The sequence below is a fragment of the Lithobates pipiens genome, unplaced genomic scaffold, assembly GCF_037356315.1.
Source record: "Lithobates pipiens isolate NorthernLeopardFrog02 unplaced genomic scaffold, aLitPip1_a1.2 Scaffold_16, whole genome shotgun sequence".
Classification (NCBI taxonomy): Eukaryota; Metazoa; Chordata; class Amphibia; order Anura; family Ranidae; genus Lithobates; species Lithobates pipiens.
In genome coordinates, this window is record NW_027507748.1 from 120,586,063 (window position 1) to 120,602,371 (window position 16,309).

The 16,309-nt window shown below is 43.2% G+C and overlaps 1 protein-coding gene across 1 annotated transcript in view; it reads right to left on the reverse strand.

Annotated features, from left to right (window-relative positions):
• The window catches only part of PIPOX (pipecolic acid and sarcosine oxidase), a 135,158-nt gene that overhangs the window by 104,949 nt on the left and 13,900 nt on the right, over positions 1-16,309 (reverse strand). The window contains exon 2 of the mRNA XM_077480388.1: positions 2,971-3,119. Within this exon, the coding sequence (XP_077336514.1) occupies positions 2,971-3,119 (149 nt within the window). The remainder of the gene's footprint in view (positions 1-2,970; positions 3,120-16,309) is intronic.

The following is a 16,309-nucleotide window of genomic DNA, read 5'->3' on the forward strand; positions in this document are numbered from 1 at the left end:
GGCCTGGCTTGCAGTCTTTGCTCTAATTCACCTCAAAGGTGTTTTATCAGGTTGAGGTCAAATTCCTCCACCACAAACCTGCTCATTCATGTCTTCATGGACCTTTCTTTGTAAATTGGTGCACAGTCATGTTGGAACAGGAAAGGGCCATCCCCAAACTGTTCCCACAAAGTTGGGAGCTTGAAATTTTCCAAAATGTCTTGGTATGCTGACACCTTAAGAGTTGGAACTAAGAAGCCAAGCCCAACCCCTGAAAAACAACCCCACACCATAATCCCCCTTCCACCAAAACTTTTGCGCAGTACTGTATATATATATACAGAGTGCACAAAAGCAGCACTGGATTTCTGGCAGGATCAATTAGTATTTTTTGCACTTATCAAACAGATATAACAAAGCACTTTTAGTTGTAAATTTAAAAGACCAAAGGAAGCATACAAGAGAAGTTCATTGTAAGGATTTACATACACTTTAATTTTACCTTTCCTTTCTTAACACCAATTCCTTTTACAAAAAGGCATGGGAGTTAAATGTTGGGGAAATTAAAATTCTCACACTCATGCCTGTTTAATGCCATTTGAGGCCCAGTTTCAGAATGTTACTGAGTTATTATATTAGATGTGATTGAGGTTGATCTCCCTCTACATAAGGTCAAGCCAACCCAAAAATGCTTAAATGGGCAAACTATTTGAAAAGAGCCAGAATTGGAATCACTGTTCCCATTCATATAAAGAATATAATAAGGAACTATGATTATAAAGAACACCAAAGCAAGAGCCACTACAATGGACACATTCGACGCAGACTTAAAATATAAGCATGTCAGAGTAGATTGCTATGTTTTCCATTGTACTGTTCTATTTTTATATAAGTAAACTTAAAACCTATGTTCAATTATAATGTTTAATACTGGTATTGGTGAGATATTGGTTCACATCTCTCACTTCACCTTTCTGCTTTTATAATAATATAATAGACTTAAGGTGAAATGTACAGTGTAATCATGTTACAAAGATCCATGCATTATCTACGTAGAGCAGGCCAGTATTTTTGTCTCAGACTCAGAAAAAAGCTTTTGTGTTTTAAAACTACTTTTTTATTGGGGCTGAACCTTGCTTGATTCAGAAGCAGTTTTAGGACTTATGCCGTGTACACACTACCGGACTTTTCGACAACAGTTCAGACAGAACAAATCCATCGGACAATTCGATCGTGTGTGGGCTTCATCGGACCTTTTCTGTTGAAAAATCTGACGGACTTTGGAAATAGAACATGTTTCAAATCTTTCTGCCGGAACCAGTTCCTATCGAGAAAACCGCTCGTCTGTGTGCAGGTCTGAAGGATCAACAACAACGCAAGGGCAGCTATTGGCTACTGGCTATTGAACTTCCTTTTTCTAGTCCTGTCGTACGTCATCACGTTAAACGATTATGGTGTGATTGTGTGTATGCAAGTACATGTCAGCGTAACTCCGTCTGAATTCTGTTGTAAAGTCCGTCAGAGTTCATTCCGACAGAAAGTCTGGTCGTGTGTATGCGGCATAAGTGTCAACACATTTCTAAATTGTTTCTATGCTAAAAATATAAAAACCTTATATATACCTGTATTTTCCCAAGTGTGGGGTTCATATTGATAGCGGTACACATCCACAATACAGGTAGCACCGTCTTAGAAAAGAAATGTGATACAGGCAAAATTCATGAAAGCTTACTCTTTGCAGTTTAACCACTTGACCACTGGGCACTTAACCCCCCTTCCTAACCAGACCAATTTTCAGCTTTCGGTGCTCTTACACTTTGAATGACAATTAGTCATGCAACACTGTACCTATACAAAATTTGTGTCCTTTTTTCCACAAAAATAGAGCTTTCTTTTGGTTGGTAATTTAATCACCACTGGGTTTTTTATTTTTTGCGCTACAAATCTAAAAAAGACTTTGTTTCTGTTAAAATTTATTGCAGAGTATTGACAAGTATTGGCGAGTATTGGCAGAGTATTGGCAGAGTATTGGCAGAGTATTAGCAGAGTATTGACAAGTATTGGCAGAGTATTGGCATAGTTTTGGCGAGTATTGGCAGAGTATTGCAGGGTTGCAGAGTATTAGCAGAGTATTGCAGAGTATTGCACAGTGTTGCAGAGTATTGGCAGAGTATTGTACAGTATTGACAGAGTATTGCACAGTATGGGGAGAGTATTAGCACTGAGCAGCGCTGCAGGCACTACACATCCAGCCCACAGAGCTGCTGCCATCTCTCCGCTTCTCCCCTCGCACTGTACCGATTGGTACAGAGAGGGGAGGGAGGAACCGGCATCATGACGTGATGCCAGTTTGTTTAGAAGTGATTGCTTCGTCATCGGACGGAGCGATCACATGGTAAACGGCCGCTACCAGCGGCCGTTTACCGTGATCCATGATGCGCCGGGTCTTCCGGACCCGGCGGTCACGGATGTTTACGGGAGCGCTCCGCGGGCGGGCGCGCGAGAGCAACATTCTGGGAGGATGTCCATGGATGCCCACCAAGAAGAACACGACCGCGCTGTAGCCATCTTTCAGCTATGGCATGGTCGGCAAGTAGTTAAATAATCATGCTCCCTTTAGTGCCCCTGTTACTGTAGTGGAATATGCTCAACATAGTGACACCTAGAAAGCACTTGCGAAAACATGGTTGGTTCATTCATGAGTAGAAATGTTTTTAGATCCGATCTTAGATCAGCTTTCTAATTAGATGTTTCCCTTAGCACCCAACATCAGAAATGCATAACAGTCATTTAAAAGAAAGCATGCCAAAGAGGGGCGGACTAAAGACCAGAAAGTGAACAGGAGGGATGTACAGCTGAAAAGACTCAACTGAAAATAGGTGGCATTTTTTTCATCCTGGCTCTGAATTAAGAACAGCAACTGATGTTAGTGCTTGGACATGGGGTTGTGACATTTGGTACACAACTGATGAAAGTATGAGAAGCTCTGACCTATACAGTTTGATGCCCGATTCCCTCTCCAGGTCGGCCCACAGCTGGTAACTCTCTTCCATCATGTTGGTATAAAAGTCTTCTGCGTAGGCTCTGCGAATAATTCTTGTTTGTCCATGGGAGCTGCCTCTGGAGTGTGGAAGTGGGAACTGAAAGACACGAGGAAAGGAAAGGAAAGCATGTATTGACACTGTAGAAGAAAATGTAAAAAATGTTTCCAGAATCATAGAATTATTCCATATACATATTCACTCCTTACAAATATAGTAAGTGCTCACATCCGTGGTGACCATATGTCCCCACATCTCAAAGGGAACTTGATACTTGACAGAAGGCAGTCTCACGACTGGCAAGTTTATCTCATTATGCTTCAATCTCATTATTTCTCTGCATGTACTACTGTGTACAGTGTATAAGAATATTAAATCACAGTTTTATATTTTATCCTTATTAGCATCTGAATCTTCAAATTCTATCAACCCAGAAACTCCCTGCTAAGCAAAGTTCAAGGTTATGTATATGAAAATTAAAGTGCAATCCTATTAATAATACCCTCCTCATACTGTTCAAAAGAGAAATCCCCAGATGTATTCCAGTGCTTCAGATCATAGGATGAGTTATGGTAAAATTCCCTTTGTTTAGAAGTCTGCAGGCTTCTGATAGATAAAGGAGAAAATCAGCAATGTGACCTATCAGTGTTATTGGGTCATGCAAACATAGGAGAGAAAACCAAATAAATCCCAGTGAACACTATTCTAGGATTTAGTTGAACACAGTATCACACAAAAGTGAGTACACACCTCACATTTTTGTAAATATTTTATTATATCTTTTCATGTGACAACACGGAAAAAATTACACTTTGCTTCAATGTAAAGTAGTAAGTGTCAAAATAACTCAATACACAACCATTAATGTCTAAACCGCTGGCAACAAAAGTGAGTACACCCCTAAGTGAAAATGTCCAAATTGGGCCCAATTAGCCATTTTCCCTCCCTGGTGTCATGTGACTCGTTAGTGTAACACAATCTCAGGTATGAATGGGGAGCAGGTGTGTTAAATTTGGTGTTATCGCTCTCACTCTCTCATACTGGTCACTGAAAGTTCAACATGGTAGCTCAAGGCAAAGAACTCTCTGAGGAAAAAAAGAACTGTTGCTCTACATAAAGATGGCCTAAGTTATAAGATGATTGCCAAGACCCTGAAACTGGCAGGTGCAGCACGGTGGCCAAAACTATACAGCGGTTTAACAGGACAGGTTCTACTCAGAACAGGTCTCACAACGGTCGATTACTGAAACCATGTCCTGTGGTCTGATGAGACCAAAATAAACGTATTTGTTTCAGATGGGGTCAAGCATGTGAAGTGGCAACCAGGTGAGGAGTACAAAGACAAGTGTGTCTTGCCTACAGTGAAGCATGGCGGTGGGAGTGTCATGGTCTGGGGCTGCATGAGAGCTGCCAGCACTGGGCCACAGGGCAGTATCCCAACATGATAATGACCCCTAACACACCTTTAAGATGACCACTGTCTTGCTAAAGCAGCTGAGGGTAAAGGTGATGGACTGGCCAAGCATGTCTCCAGACCTAAACCCTATTGAGCATCTGTGGAGCATCCTCAAATGGAACGTGGAGGAGCACAAGGTCTCTAACATCCACCAGCTCCATGATTTGGTCATGGAGGAGTGGAAGAGGACTCCATTGGCAACCTGTGAAGCTCTAGCGAACTCCATGTCCAAGAGGGTTAAGGCAGTGCTGGAAAATAATGGGGCTGCACAAATTGACACTTTGGGCCCGATGCGGACATTTTCATTTAGGGTTACTGTACCTTTACTGAACTGTGTTCTATTCTACTTCATTTCTGCACATTGTATACAAGAATACTTTACTTGTACTAGTTGTATATTTACGCTGATCACTGCAATGTGCTCAGCGAACAGCACACAACTCACATGACACATGTTTTATTGAACTCTAAAAAAAAATAGTTGGCTACTGAGGTGAGTATTCAGAATGAACAATACCTGAAAAGAAGTAGGACTTATTCTATCTCCCTGCATACAATCCCTTTCATTGCCTACTGTGGATATTTATTTAGTTTGCCAATACTTCCTTTGTATAGTCAAAGGAACCCTATGTGCAATACCATCTGACAGATGAATAGAGCTAAAAGCATACATATTATAAATGTGGGAAAATTTATAACCATATTTAAGCCCTATCAGAGACATTTTGATATATTTGAAATGAATCACTTAGGATCAAGAGGGCTTACGGAACTAGATTTTGGAAATGCAAAGTTTAGTAGTTAGGTTATTAGAGCAGTAATGATTTTTTACTTTAAGGGCCTGGCTGGCTGAATTATTTTTATACATTACTTATATACTATTCCAAGAAAATATTTGTATACTCTTGGAATTACCTAAATTTCTCTAAAAATGTCTCCTAAAATGTTGCCTAAAAGTCATAATAATAAAGTATTTTTAACAAACTAACCATACAAAATGTTATATATTTGTATGTTAAGTTTTAAATACTGTATAGTGAAAATCAGGTTTTTATTACTGTGTATGTAACCATGGATTTATCCTGTGATACAAAAAGGGTATGCCACCTGACCCCAACTATAGCTGGCTATCACGGTAAGAAGCATTGCAAGGCTAACAACAGTTATAAACAAAACCAAGGATAAATCCAAGGAAAAAAAACAAGCTTCATTTACTGACCAATCCGCAGACAACTAAGAAAACCTGTCTAACAGTATGCGTTAAAAGCAGGGGTTTAGTCTGCACACATTTGCAAATGCATGCATAAGCTACAGAGGCTCTTTGGTCCTTTTGGTCTCTTTTAGCCATGTGTGCATTAAAGTATTACTGAACCCAGGACCCAGCATTATACTATATCTGGTCTCCCACAGTACACAGAACATGGAAGTGCAATCATTTTAGTAAATATAAACTGCTAAATACCTTTTCTCATCAGCAGTTAGGGGAATCTTGTGACTTCTATCAGTGTCTGGCCGAGCACTGGTTAAAGCTTGTAGGAGGAGTTTTCTGACTGTCTTATGAGACTGCAGGACCCCGGACCCTCTGTCGGATCAGTGCTGATTGGCCCTTTGCTGTTCACATGCATCCTCTCAAGAAAAAAAAACTTCTAGCAATGCACACCAAACTGAGCATATACAGCCTCACTCCATAGACTCTTTGTTATCAGGAAATTATAAGGGGACAGTGGAAGGAAGAGAAGATCAGAAAAGACAGGATCACACAGCCTTTTTTACACAATGCAGAGAATTAATCCCTTAGGTTCCACTGTGAGTATAATAAGCATGCTTTACTGCAGCAATTCCCAACATTTTTGGCACCGGGGACTGCCTGCATGGAAGAAAATTGTGCCAGGGCTAGGGGGTGGGGAGGCACATGGGGGGTAATCGATTTTTCATAGGCAATTTGTTGGGGCAATGGCTGGTGTTGGCTCCTCAGTCATCACGGCACCATAGTTGATATGGTGTCAGGATGACTGAAGCACATTATTTCAATTATTATATTGTAATATAAAATGAAATAGTTAAACTCACCACAATGCAAGATCAGTGGCAGCCCCGAGTGTGTCACTTGCCACATCGCCTGCCACCAGATGCGGAATGTCTCTCGCCACATAGCCTGCCACCAGATTAAGGGGGTAATCGATTTTTCATAGGCAATTTGTCGGGGCAATGGCTGGTGTTGGCTCTTCAGTCATCACGGCACCATAGTTGATATGGTGTCAGGATGACTGAAGCACATTATTTCAATTATTATATTGTAATATAAAATGAAATAGTTAAACTCACCACAATGCAAGATCAGTGGCAGCCCGAGTGTGTCACCTGCCACGTCACCTGCCACCAGATGCGGATTGTCACCTGCCACCATATGAGGAACCTCACCTGCCACCAGATGAAGATTGTCACTTGCCACGCTGCCTGCCACTAGATGCAAATTGTCACTTGCCACGCTGCCTGCCACCAGATCTAGATTGTCACTTGCCATGCTGCCTGCCACCAGATGCAGATTGTCACTTGCCACGCTGCCTGCCACCAGATGCAGATTGTCACTTGCCACGCTGCCTGCCACCAGATGCAGATTGTCACTTGCCACACTGCCTGTCAGTGCCACCAGATGAGGAATGTCACTTGCCACGTCGCTGCCAGTGCCACCAGATGTGGATTGTCACTGCATTGGTGGCAACACTGGTCCATTTATCACAGGGGCAGGCCTCTTTGCAGTGGTTGCTTCTGAGTGAGGACAGGAGAGTGGTCATGTGGGGCAGTGAGAGATGATGTCATCTCTGCTCGCCAGCCCACCTTTCTGATACACCCAGCTCTCTCATCCGCCCGCCTGCCTTCCTCTCTCATGCCACCCACCCCCACTGCACTTGTGGCCCGGCTGCAGAGAGGCCAAGGCCTGGTAGTGGGCTGTGGCCTGGTGGTTGGGGACCTGTGTTTTACTGTATATACAGACTGTTTGTACTTTTGTGGGTTTAGTAACACTTTAAGAACCGCTAGTATATGTAAAGCACAGATCAAGCTATAATCTTTTCAGAGACAGTATGTCCAAATTAGGGAAAAACAACAATGGGTAGTGGTGCAGGTTATAGTATGATAGTACACAATTCAAGTTCATATAGTAGTCCTTTGAGCATAAACAGCTCTGTGTGCAGATGTACAGTCTGTATTGATAGGGCAGCTTTTTGAGGGGAGCTGAAGCCACTCCAAAAATATAAAGAGAAAATCAAAGCAACAGGCGCCTCTTAGGCCGTGTACACACGGGCGGACTGTTCGCCCAACTTTGTCCGCTGAACAGTGTTTCAGCGGACAGTCCGCTCGTGTGTGGGCTTCAGCGGACAGTTTCAGCGGACAGTCTGACGAACAAAGTTTTTCGGAATTTCCGTAAGACAGTCCGCTGAAACTTGGTTTTGTCCGTCCAAACTTGGTTTCAGCGGACAGTCCGCTCGTGTGTAGGCAAGTTGGACGGACTAAGTATCGCGCATACTCAGAAAGGGTTTACACGGCCGAAGGTTGCATTGCAGTGTATAGGACGTCGTTTTTCTAGTCCCGTCGTACGTGCCGTTCACGTCATCGCGCACGCTTTCAGCAGACTGTTCGTTCATCGTGTGTGGTCAAGTCCGTTCATGCAAATTTTGAGCGGACTGTTTGTCGGATTGTTTGACGAACAAAGTTGGGCAAACAGTCCGCCCGTGTGTACACGGCCTAAGTAAGACTGAAATTTAACACACACACACGCACGCAACGCACGCACATACACACACACTATCTCACAAGAGTGAGTACACCCCTCAAATTTGTGTAAATATTTTATTATAGATTTTTTTTGTGTAACAACACAAGAAGTGACACTTTGCTACAATGTAAAATAGTGAGTGTACAGCTTGTACAATAGTGTAAATTTGCTGTCCCCTAAAAATAACTCAACACACAGCCATTTGGGCCCAAAGTGTCAATATTTTGTGTGGCCACCATTATTTTCCAGCACTGCCTTAACCCTCTTGGGCATGGAGCTCACCAGAGTATTACAGGTTGCCACTGGAGACCACTTCCACTCCTCCATGATGACATCACGGAGCTGGTGGATGTTAGAGACCTTGCGCTCTTCCACCTTCCGTTTGAGGATGCCCCACAGATGCTAAATAGGGTTTAGGTCTGGAGACATGCTTGGCAAGTCCATCACCTTTACCCTCAGCTTCTTTATCAAGGCAGTGGTCATCTTGGAGGTGTGTTTGGGGTTGTTATAATGTTGGAATACTGCCCTGCAGCCCAGTGGGAGGGGATCATGCTCTGCTTCAGTATCTCACAGTACATGTTGGCATTCATGGTTCCCCAATCAACTGTAGCTCCCCAGTGCCAGCAGCACTCATGCAGCTCCAGACCATGACACTCCCACCACCATGCTTGACTGTAGGCAAGACACACTTGTCTTTGTACTCCTTACCTGGTAGCCGCCACACGTGCTTGACACCATCTGAACCAAATAAGTTTATCTTGGTCTCATCAGACCACAGGACATGGTTCCAGTAATCCATGTCCTTAGTCTGCTTTTCTTCAGCAAACTGTTTGCAGTCTTTCTTGTGCTACATCTTTAGAAGAGGCTTCATTCTGGGATGAAAGCCATGCAGACCAATATAATGCACTGTGCGGCGAATGGTCTGAACACTGACACGTCATAACCTCTGGATATGACGCTGGGCACAGGCACTCAACTTCTTTGGTTGACCATGGCAAGTTCTGTTCTGAGTGGAATCTGTCCTGTTAAACCTCTGTATGGTCTTGGCCACCGTGTGGCAGTTCAGTTTCATGGTCTTGGCAATCTTCTTATGAGATACTGTATCTATCTATCTATATATAAATAAATAATAATAATAAAATTGTATATATATATATATATATATATATATATATATATAGTGTGTATGGAATCTAGCCATGTCAGTAAATGTGTAACAAGCAAAAAATATGACTGTATTACACTGGATTTGCTGGAAACTTTACTGCCTGAATTGGCTATGCTAGTTCAAAGACCAATCTTGAAAGCTAAATCAGAAAGGCCAAGGTGTATGTTATTTTTTGGTTAGGAATGTGCACAATCATGCAATACAGTCATTGGGTGAGGTATTTCTGAGTACACATTGCTAAGTACAATAGACTATAATTAGTTTATTAATGTAAATAAAGCACACTTATTCTGTCTCTTTAGCTAACGTCAGCCGGGAGGAGGGGAGGAGAGGAGGAGTGCGGCGGGCAGTCACATGAGCGTCGAGTGACGCTATGAAATAAGGTACAAGTTGGCATATTTTTTTACAAAGAACATACACTGGTGCATAGAATGTTATTTAACACAAGGGGTTTAAGTACATTACAAAGTTATTTTAACTGCAGGAGGGGAAGGGCGGGGCGGACACTGACACAGCTGACAGGCAGGGAGGGAGAGGTAGAGAGGTGAGCAAGGAGAGACAGCGGATGATGGTATCTGGTATCTGGGACCTGTTAAACTGACCATGGTATCAGAGATTCAACAACCATAATAAACGTGTTGAGTTTACAGGGGAGAGGGCAGCACCAGGCAGGATTAGCCAGGTATCTTAGATGATACAAAGGGCCAAATTACACACCACAGCACTGTGCTGTTATTCATGCTTTAACCACTTAAGGACCAGGCCTATTGTTTACAAGTTAAAATAATTTTTTTTTTGCTAGAAAATTACTTAGACCCCCTAAACATTATATATTTTTTACCTAACTCCCTAGAGAATAAAATGGCAGTCTTTGCAATACTTTTTCTCTCATCATATTTTTGGAAAAAATACACTTTTTTGAATAAAAAAATAAGACCACAGGAAAGTTAGCAACATTTTTTTAATATTGTGAAACGCCGAGTAAATTGATACCCAACATGTCACACTTCAAAGTTGCACCCGCTCGTGGAATGTCGACAAACCTTTACCCTTAAAAATCTCCATATATGATGTTTAAAAACTTCTACAGGTTGCATTTTTTGAGTTACAGAGGAGGTCTGGGGTTAGAATTATTGCTCTTGCTCTAACGATTATGGCAACATCTCACATGTGTGGTTTCAACACCAACACTCCCCAAGGCATTTGCTTATGCATGAGAGCTCGGTGGGACAAGGCGCGTTTAAAAATTTTTTTTATAATCCTATTTAATTTACCTTTTATTTTTTATTTTTACACTGTTATTTTAAAAAAAATATGTCACTTTTATTCCTATTACAAGGAATGTAAACATCCCTTGTAATAGAAAAAAAAATGACAGGACCTCTTAAATATGAGATCTGGGGTCTAAAAGATCCCAGATTTCCTATTTACACTAAAATGCAATAAAAAAAATGTTATTTGGAAAAAAATAAAAATAAATGTTGCTTTAAGAGTTATGGGCGGAAGTGACGTTTTGACGGTGCTTCCGCCCTGCAATGGTATGGAACCGTGTGGGGGCCATCTTCCCCTCATTCAGCTCCATACCACAGAGGGGACAGGATCCTATCATCTGTCGCTGCCGGCGGCTCCGGTAAGAAGCGGAGGGCACTGGAGTGTTGGCCCTCTTCCGCCGCTGATAAAAGTGGTCTCGTGGCGAATCCGCTGTGGAGACCACTTTTATCTTAAAGCAGACCACCGCTGAAGAAGAGGATAACGGGGTCATGGCAACTAGCTGCTGCCATAACAATGATATTCCTCTTCAAAGCGCTGACATATAATGATGGCGGGCAGTCCGTAAGTGGTTAAAGCAGAACACTGGCCAAAATTATTTTTCCATATCCTTGCTGCTGATCTCCTACCTTCACCCACTTTGCCATCCATGTTCTTCTGAGCTCTGTAGTTTCTCTGTAATAGGCTGCTGAACTTGCTGAAAAAACTTTATTGCCTGCTGACTTCTGTTTGTAAGACTGCTGTCTTCTATCCCTCTCCTAAGCTCAACCAGTGGTACACGTCCCATTGTAGTCCTCTGAAAGCTGATCAGGAGGAAGCAGACATGTTGTGGGCGGAAGGCTTCTCACAGCCCCCGGTCTGTGCCACCCATGGAGGAGGTGTCCTCCTTCTCCTCTCTCCTCCCCCCCCCCCGCATGCTATCTCTGTGCAGAGTGGGGATTATCATCAGTATTTATTTGTATGACACAGCGGGGATATCCCACTGTGTTCGGCATTTTATATGAGAACACCGATGCTGATGTCCCCCTCTCCGCTGTTATAGGAACAGTGCGATGTCAATCATAATAATGGTGGGGACAGGGCATAGCACTTGGAGTTCTCATATAACAATACCGGACACTGCAGGAGATCCCCACTGTCTATATACAAGTAATTATTGATGATAATCCCCGCTCTGCTCTGGTGGTCCCTGACAAGTGGCACTGGTGGTCCCTGACAAGTGACACTGGTGGTCTCTGACAAGTGGCACTGGTGGTCTCTGACAAATACATCAAAGAAAACACATAAAAATAGGGCATGCAGTTAACTTTAAGAATCTCTTCTGAACATCGCTAGCCCAATAGGGGCAGGGACACTCTGGTCAAATATATAGCATATCTATCACATAAAAATAGGGCATGCAGTTAACTTTAAGAATCTCTTCTGAACATCTCTGACAAGTTGCACTGGTGGTCCCTGACATGTTGGTCCTTGATATTCGGCACTGGTGGATACTGATAAGCTGCACTGGTTTGCATTTATATTAAATGCATTAAATGTATTAATTTAATTTAAATGCTTTTATTAAATGCATTACATTCATATTATAGTAATATGCATTTATATGGCTATAACCTATCATACAGTGTGTTATGTATGGATTTCTGGCTGCAGAATGAGGGGTGTGATTTATGTTGAAGTGGGCGAGTTCACATTTACATGTACAGGACTAGTGTGCCTCCCACATTCACCCCAATCCCAAAGATTCATGGGAAATGTAGTCTGATCACATTTAGAGCGAGAGAGAACAGGATATGATGCAATCACTTGTCTAAGCCCTTGTACACACGGTCGGAGATTCCGACAACCAAATCCGTCAGACAAAATCCGACGGATTTTGTCCGAAACTGTTGTATACACACGGTCGGACGAAGTTGTCGGAAAATCCGATCGTTCAGAACGTGATGACGTTATTTTGTTACGACGGGACTACGTTCAGGCTAGTAGCCAATAGCTTTGGTGGTAGAATGCGTGGCACTTTGTCCAATCGGAATTCTCTACACATGATCGGAGTATGTCAGATCGGAGCATTGTGTTGGAAAATATTTCCGGCAAGTTGGAAAATTTGGTCCGACGGATACTCCGACGAAACAGTCCGATGCAGACCACACACAGTCGGAATATCCGACAAAACGCTCCGACCGGACACATTCCATCGGAATCTCCGATCGTGTGTACAAGGGCTAACACCTCCTCTTGGGCAGAATACAGGCTGCATTTTTTAAATCAGAAAAATTACTTCCTGAAAATTCAATCAGTCATATCTCTTAACCACCTTCAGACCGGACCATTTTGCTGGTAAATGACCAGAGGTCTTTTTACAATTTGGCACTGCGCTGCTTTAACTGGTAATTGCGCGGTCATGCAATGTTGTACCCAAACAAAATTTGCGTCCTTTTCTTCCCACTAATAGAGCTTTCTTTTGATGGTATTTGATTGCCTCTGCGATTTTTATTTTTTGCGATATAAACGTAAAAAGACCGCAAATTTTGAAAAAAAATGATATTTTCTACTTTTTGTTATTAGAAAAATCCAATAAACTCAATTTTAGTCATACATTTAGGCCAAAATGTATTCAGCCACATGTCTTTGGTAAAAAAAAAGTCAATAATTGTATATTTATTGGTTTGCGCAAAAGTTGTCACATCTACAAACTAAGGTACGTTTTCTGGAATTTACGCAGCTTTTAGTTTACGACTGCGTTTCTTGAGGTGCTAAAATGGCAGGGCAGTACAAAACCCCCCCAAATGACCCCATTTTGGAAAGTAGACACCCTAAGGAAATTGATAAGTGGCATGTTGAGCCCACTGAATATTTTATTTTTTTGCCTCAAGCGATTGAATAATGACAAAAAATAAATATTTTTTTTTTTTTACACAAAGTTGTCACTAAATGATATATTGCTCACACATGCTATGGGCATATGTGAAATGACACCCCAAAATAAATTCTGCTGCTTCTCCTGAGTACGGGGATACCACATATGTGGGACTTTTTGGGAGCCTAGCCGCGTACGGGGCCCCGAAAACCAAGCACCGCCTTCAGGCTTTCTAAGGGCGTACATTTTTGATTTCACTTCTCACTACCTATTACAGTTTTGAAGGCCATAAAATGCCAAGATGGCACAAAACCCCCACAAATGACCCCATTTTAGAAAGTAGACACCCCAAGCTATTTGCTGAGAGGCATTTTGAGTCCATGGAATATTTTATATTTTGCCACAAGTTGCGGGAATATTACAAACTTTAATTTTTTTTAATTTTTTTTTCACAAAGTTGTCACTAAATGATATATTGCTCACACATGCTATGGGCATATGTGAAATGACACCCCAAAATAAATTCTGCTGCTTCTCCTGAGTACGGGGATACCACATATGTGGGACTTTTTGGGAGCCTAGCCACGTACGGGGCCCCGAAAACCAAGAACCGCCTTCAGGTTTTCTAAGGGCGTAAATATTTGACTTCACTCCTCACTACCTATTACAGTTTTGAAGGCCATAAAATGCCAAGATGGCACAAAACCCCCACAAATGACCCCATTTTAGAAAGTAGACACCCCAAGCTATTTGCTGAGAGGCATGTTGAGTCCATGGAATATTTTATATTTTGCCACAAGTTGCGGGAAAATTACAAACTTTTTTTTTTTTTTTTCACAAAGTTGTCACTAAATGATATATTGCTCACGCATGCCATGGGCATATGTGAAATGACACCCCAAAATAAATTCCGCTGCTTCTCCTGAGTACGGGGATACCACATATGTGGGACTTTTTGGGAGCCTAGCCGCGTACGGGGCCCCGAAAACCAAGCACCGCCTTCAGGCTTTCTAAGGGCGTTACAGTTTTGAAGGCCATAAAATGCCAAGATGGCACAAACCCCCCCCCCAAATGACCCCATTTTGGAAAGTAGACACCCCTAAATTTAGGGGTACACTAGTGAGACTAGGTAATAAATGGCGGGTGCCCTGAAACTATAAAAAAAATAACTAACCAACCAGCGTCACCTGTAACAGTTATATGGTGATCACTGGTGAAAGGGTTAACTAGGGGGCAATCAGGGGGCTTTATGCGGTAGTATATGGGGGTCCCTGGCGCTATAAAAAGCTGCGGCGAACCTAAATACCTACCTGCCTAACTAGCGTCACCTGTGACACTAATACAGTGATCAGAAAAACGATCGCTTATTAGGCTGGGTTCACACTGGAGCGATGCGGGAACGCCACGAATCCGCGGCGGGTTCCCGCATCACATGCCTCCCGGCGGCAGTTCACACTGCCCTATGCGAACTGCTGGGAGTGTCAGCGAAATGTTAATGACACCCCCAGATCAGTTCGCAAATCGCAGTGCGATCTGCAAACTCGGATCGCATGGTGTGAACACCCATGCGATCCGATTCTGCTGCGGACCAAAAAAAGGGTCCCGTGCGAGTTTGCGGCGGGTGCGGCGGGTGCGACACGAATTCAGCCATACTATCTGTATGGCTAAACTCGAATCGCACAGAGATCGGATGTGATTTGCACTGCAGTGCGGTGCGAATCACATCCGTTCTCATAAACCGCTGCAATGTGAACCCAGCCTTAGTGACACTGGCGACGGGGGGTGATCACGGGGTTAAACCTTTATTGGGGGGGTTAGGGGGGTACCTTAGAACTAAAGGGGGCTAACCCTAACTGCCCTAACAGTTATTACAGTCACAAATGACACCCGCCGGGTGATCAGGGGGTTAAACCTTTATTAGGTAATAAATGGTGGGTGCCCTGAAACTATAAAAAAATAACTAACCAACCAGCGTCACCTGTAACAGTTATATGGTGATCACTGGTGAAAGGGTTAACTAGGGGGCAATCAGGGGGCTTTATGCGGTAGTATATGGGGGTCCCTGGCGCTATAAAAAGCTGCGGCGAACCTAAATACCTACCTGCCTAACTAGCGTCACCTGTGACACTAATACAGCGATCAGAAAAACTATCGCTTATTAGGCTGGGTTCACACTGGAGCGATGAGGGAACGCCATGAATCCGCGGCGGGTTCCCGCATCGCATGCCTCCCGGCGGCAGTTCACACTGCCCTATGCGAACTGCTGGGAGTGTCAGTGAAATGTTAATGACACCCCCAGATCAGTTCGCATATCGCAGTGCGATCTGCAAACTCGGATCGCATGGTGTGAACACCCATGCGATCCGATTCTGCTGCGGGCCAAAAAAAGGGTCCCGTGCGAATTTGCTGCGGGTGCGGCGGGTGCGACACGAATTCAGCCATACTATCTGTATGGCTGAACTCGAATCGCACAGAGATCGGATGTGATTTGCACTGCAGTGCGGTGCGAATCACATTCGTTCTCATAAACCGCTGCAATGTGAACCCAGCCTTAGTGACACTGGCGACGGGGGGTGATCACGGGGTTAAACCTTTATTGGGGGGGTTAGGGGGGCACATTAGAACTAAAGGGGGCTAACCCTAACTGCCCTAACAGTTATTACAGTCACAAATGACACCAATGCAAAAAAAAAAAAAAGCAATTGGTGTCACTGTGACTGGGGGGGCAGGGGTAATTGGGGGGTGATCGGGGGGTAAAGGGGGG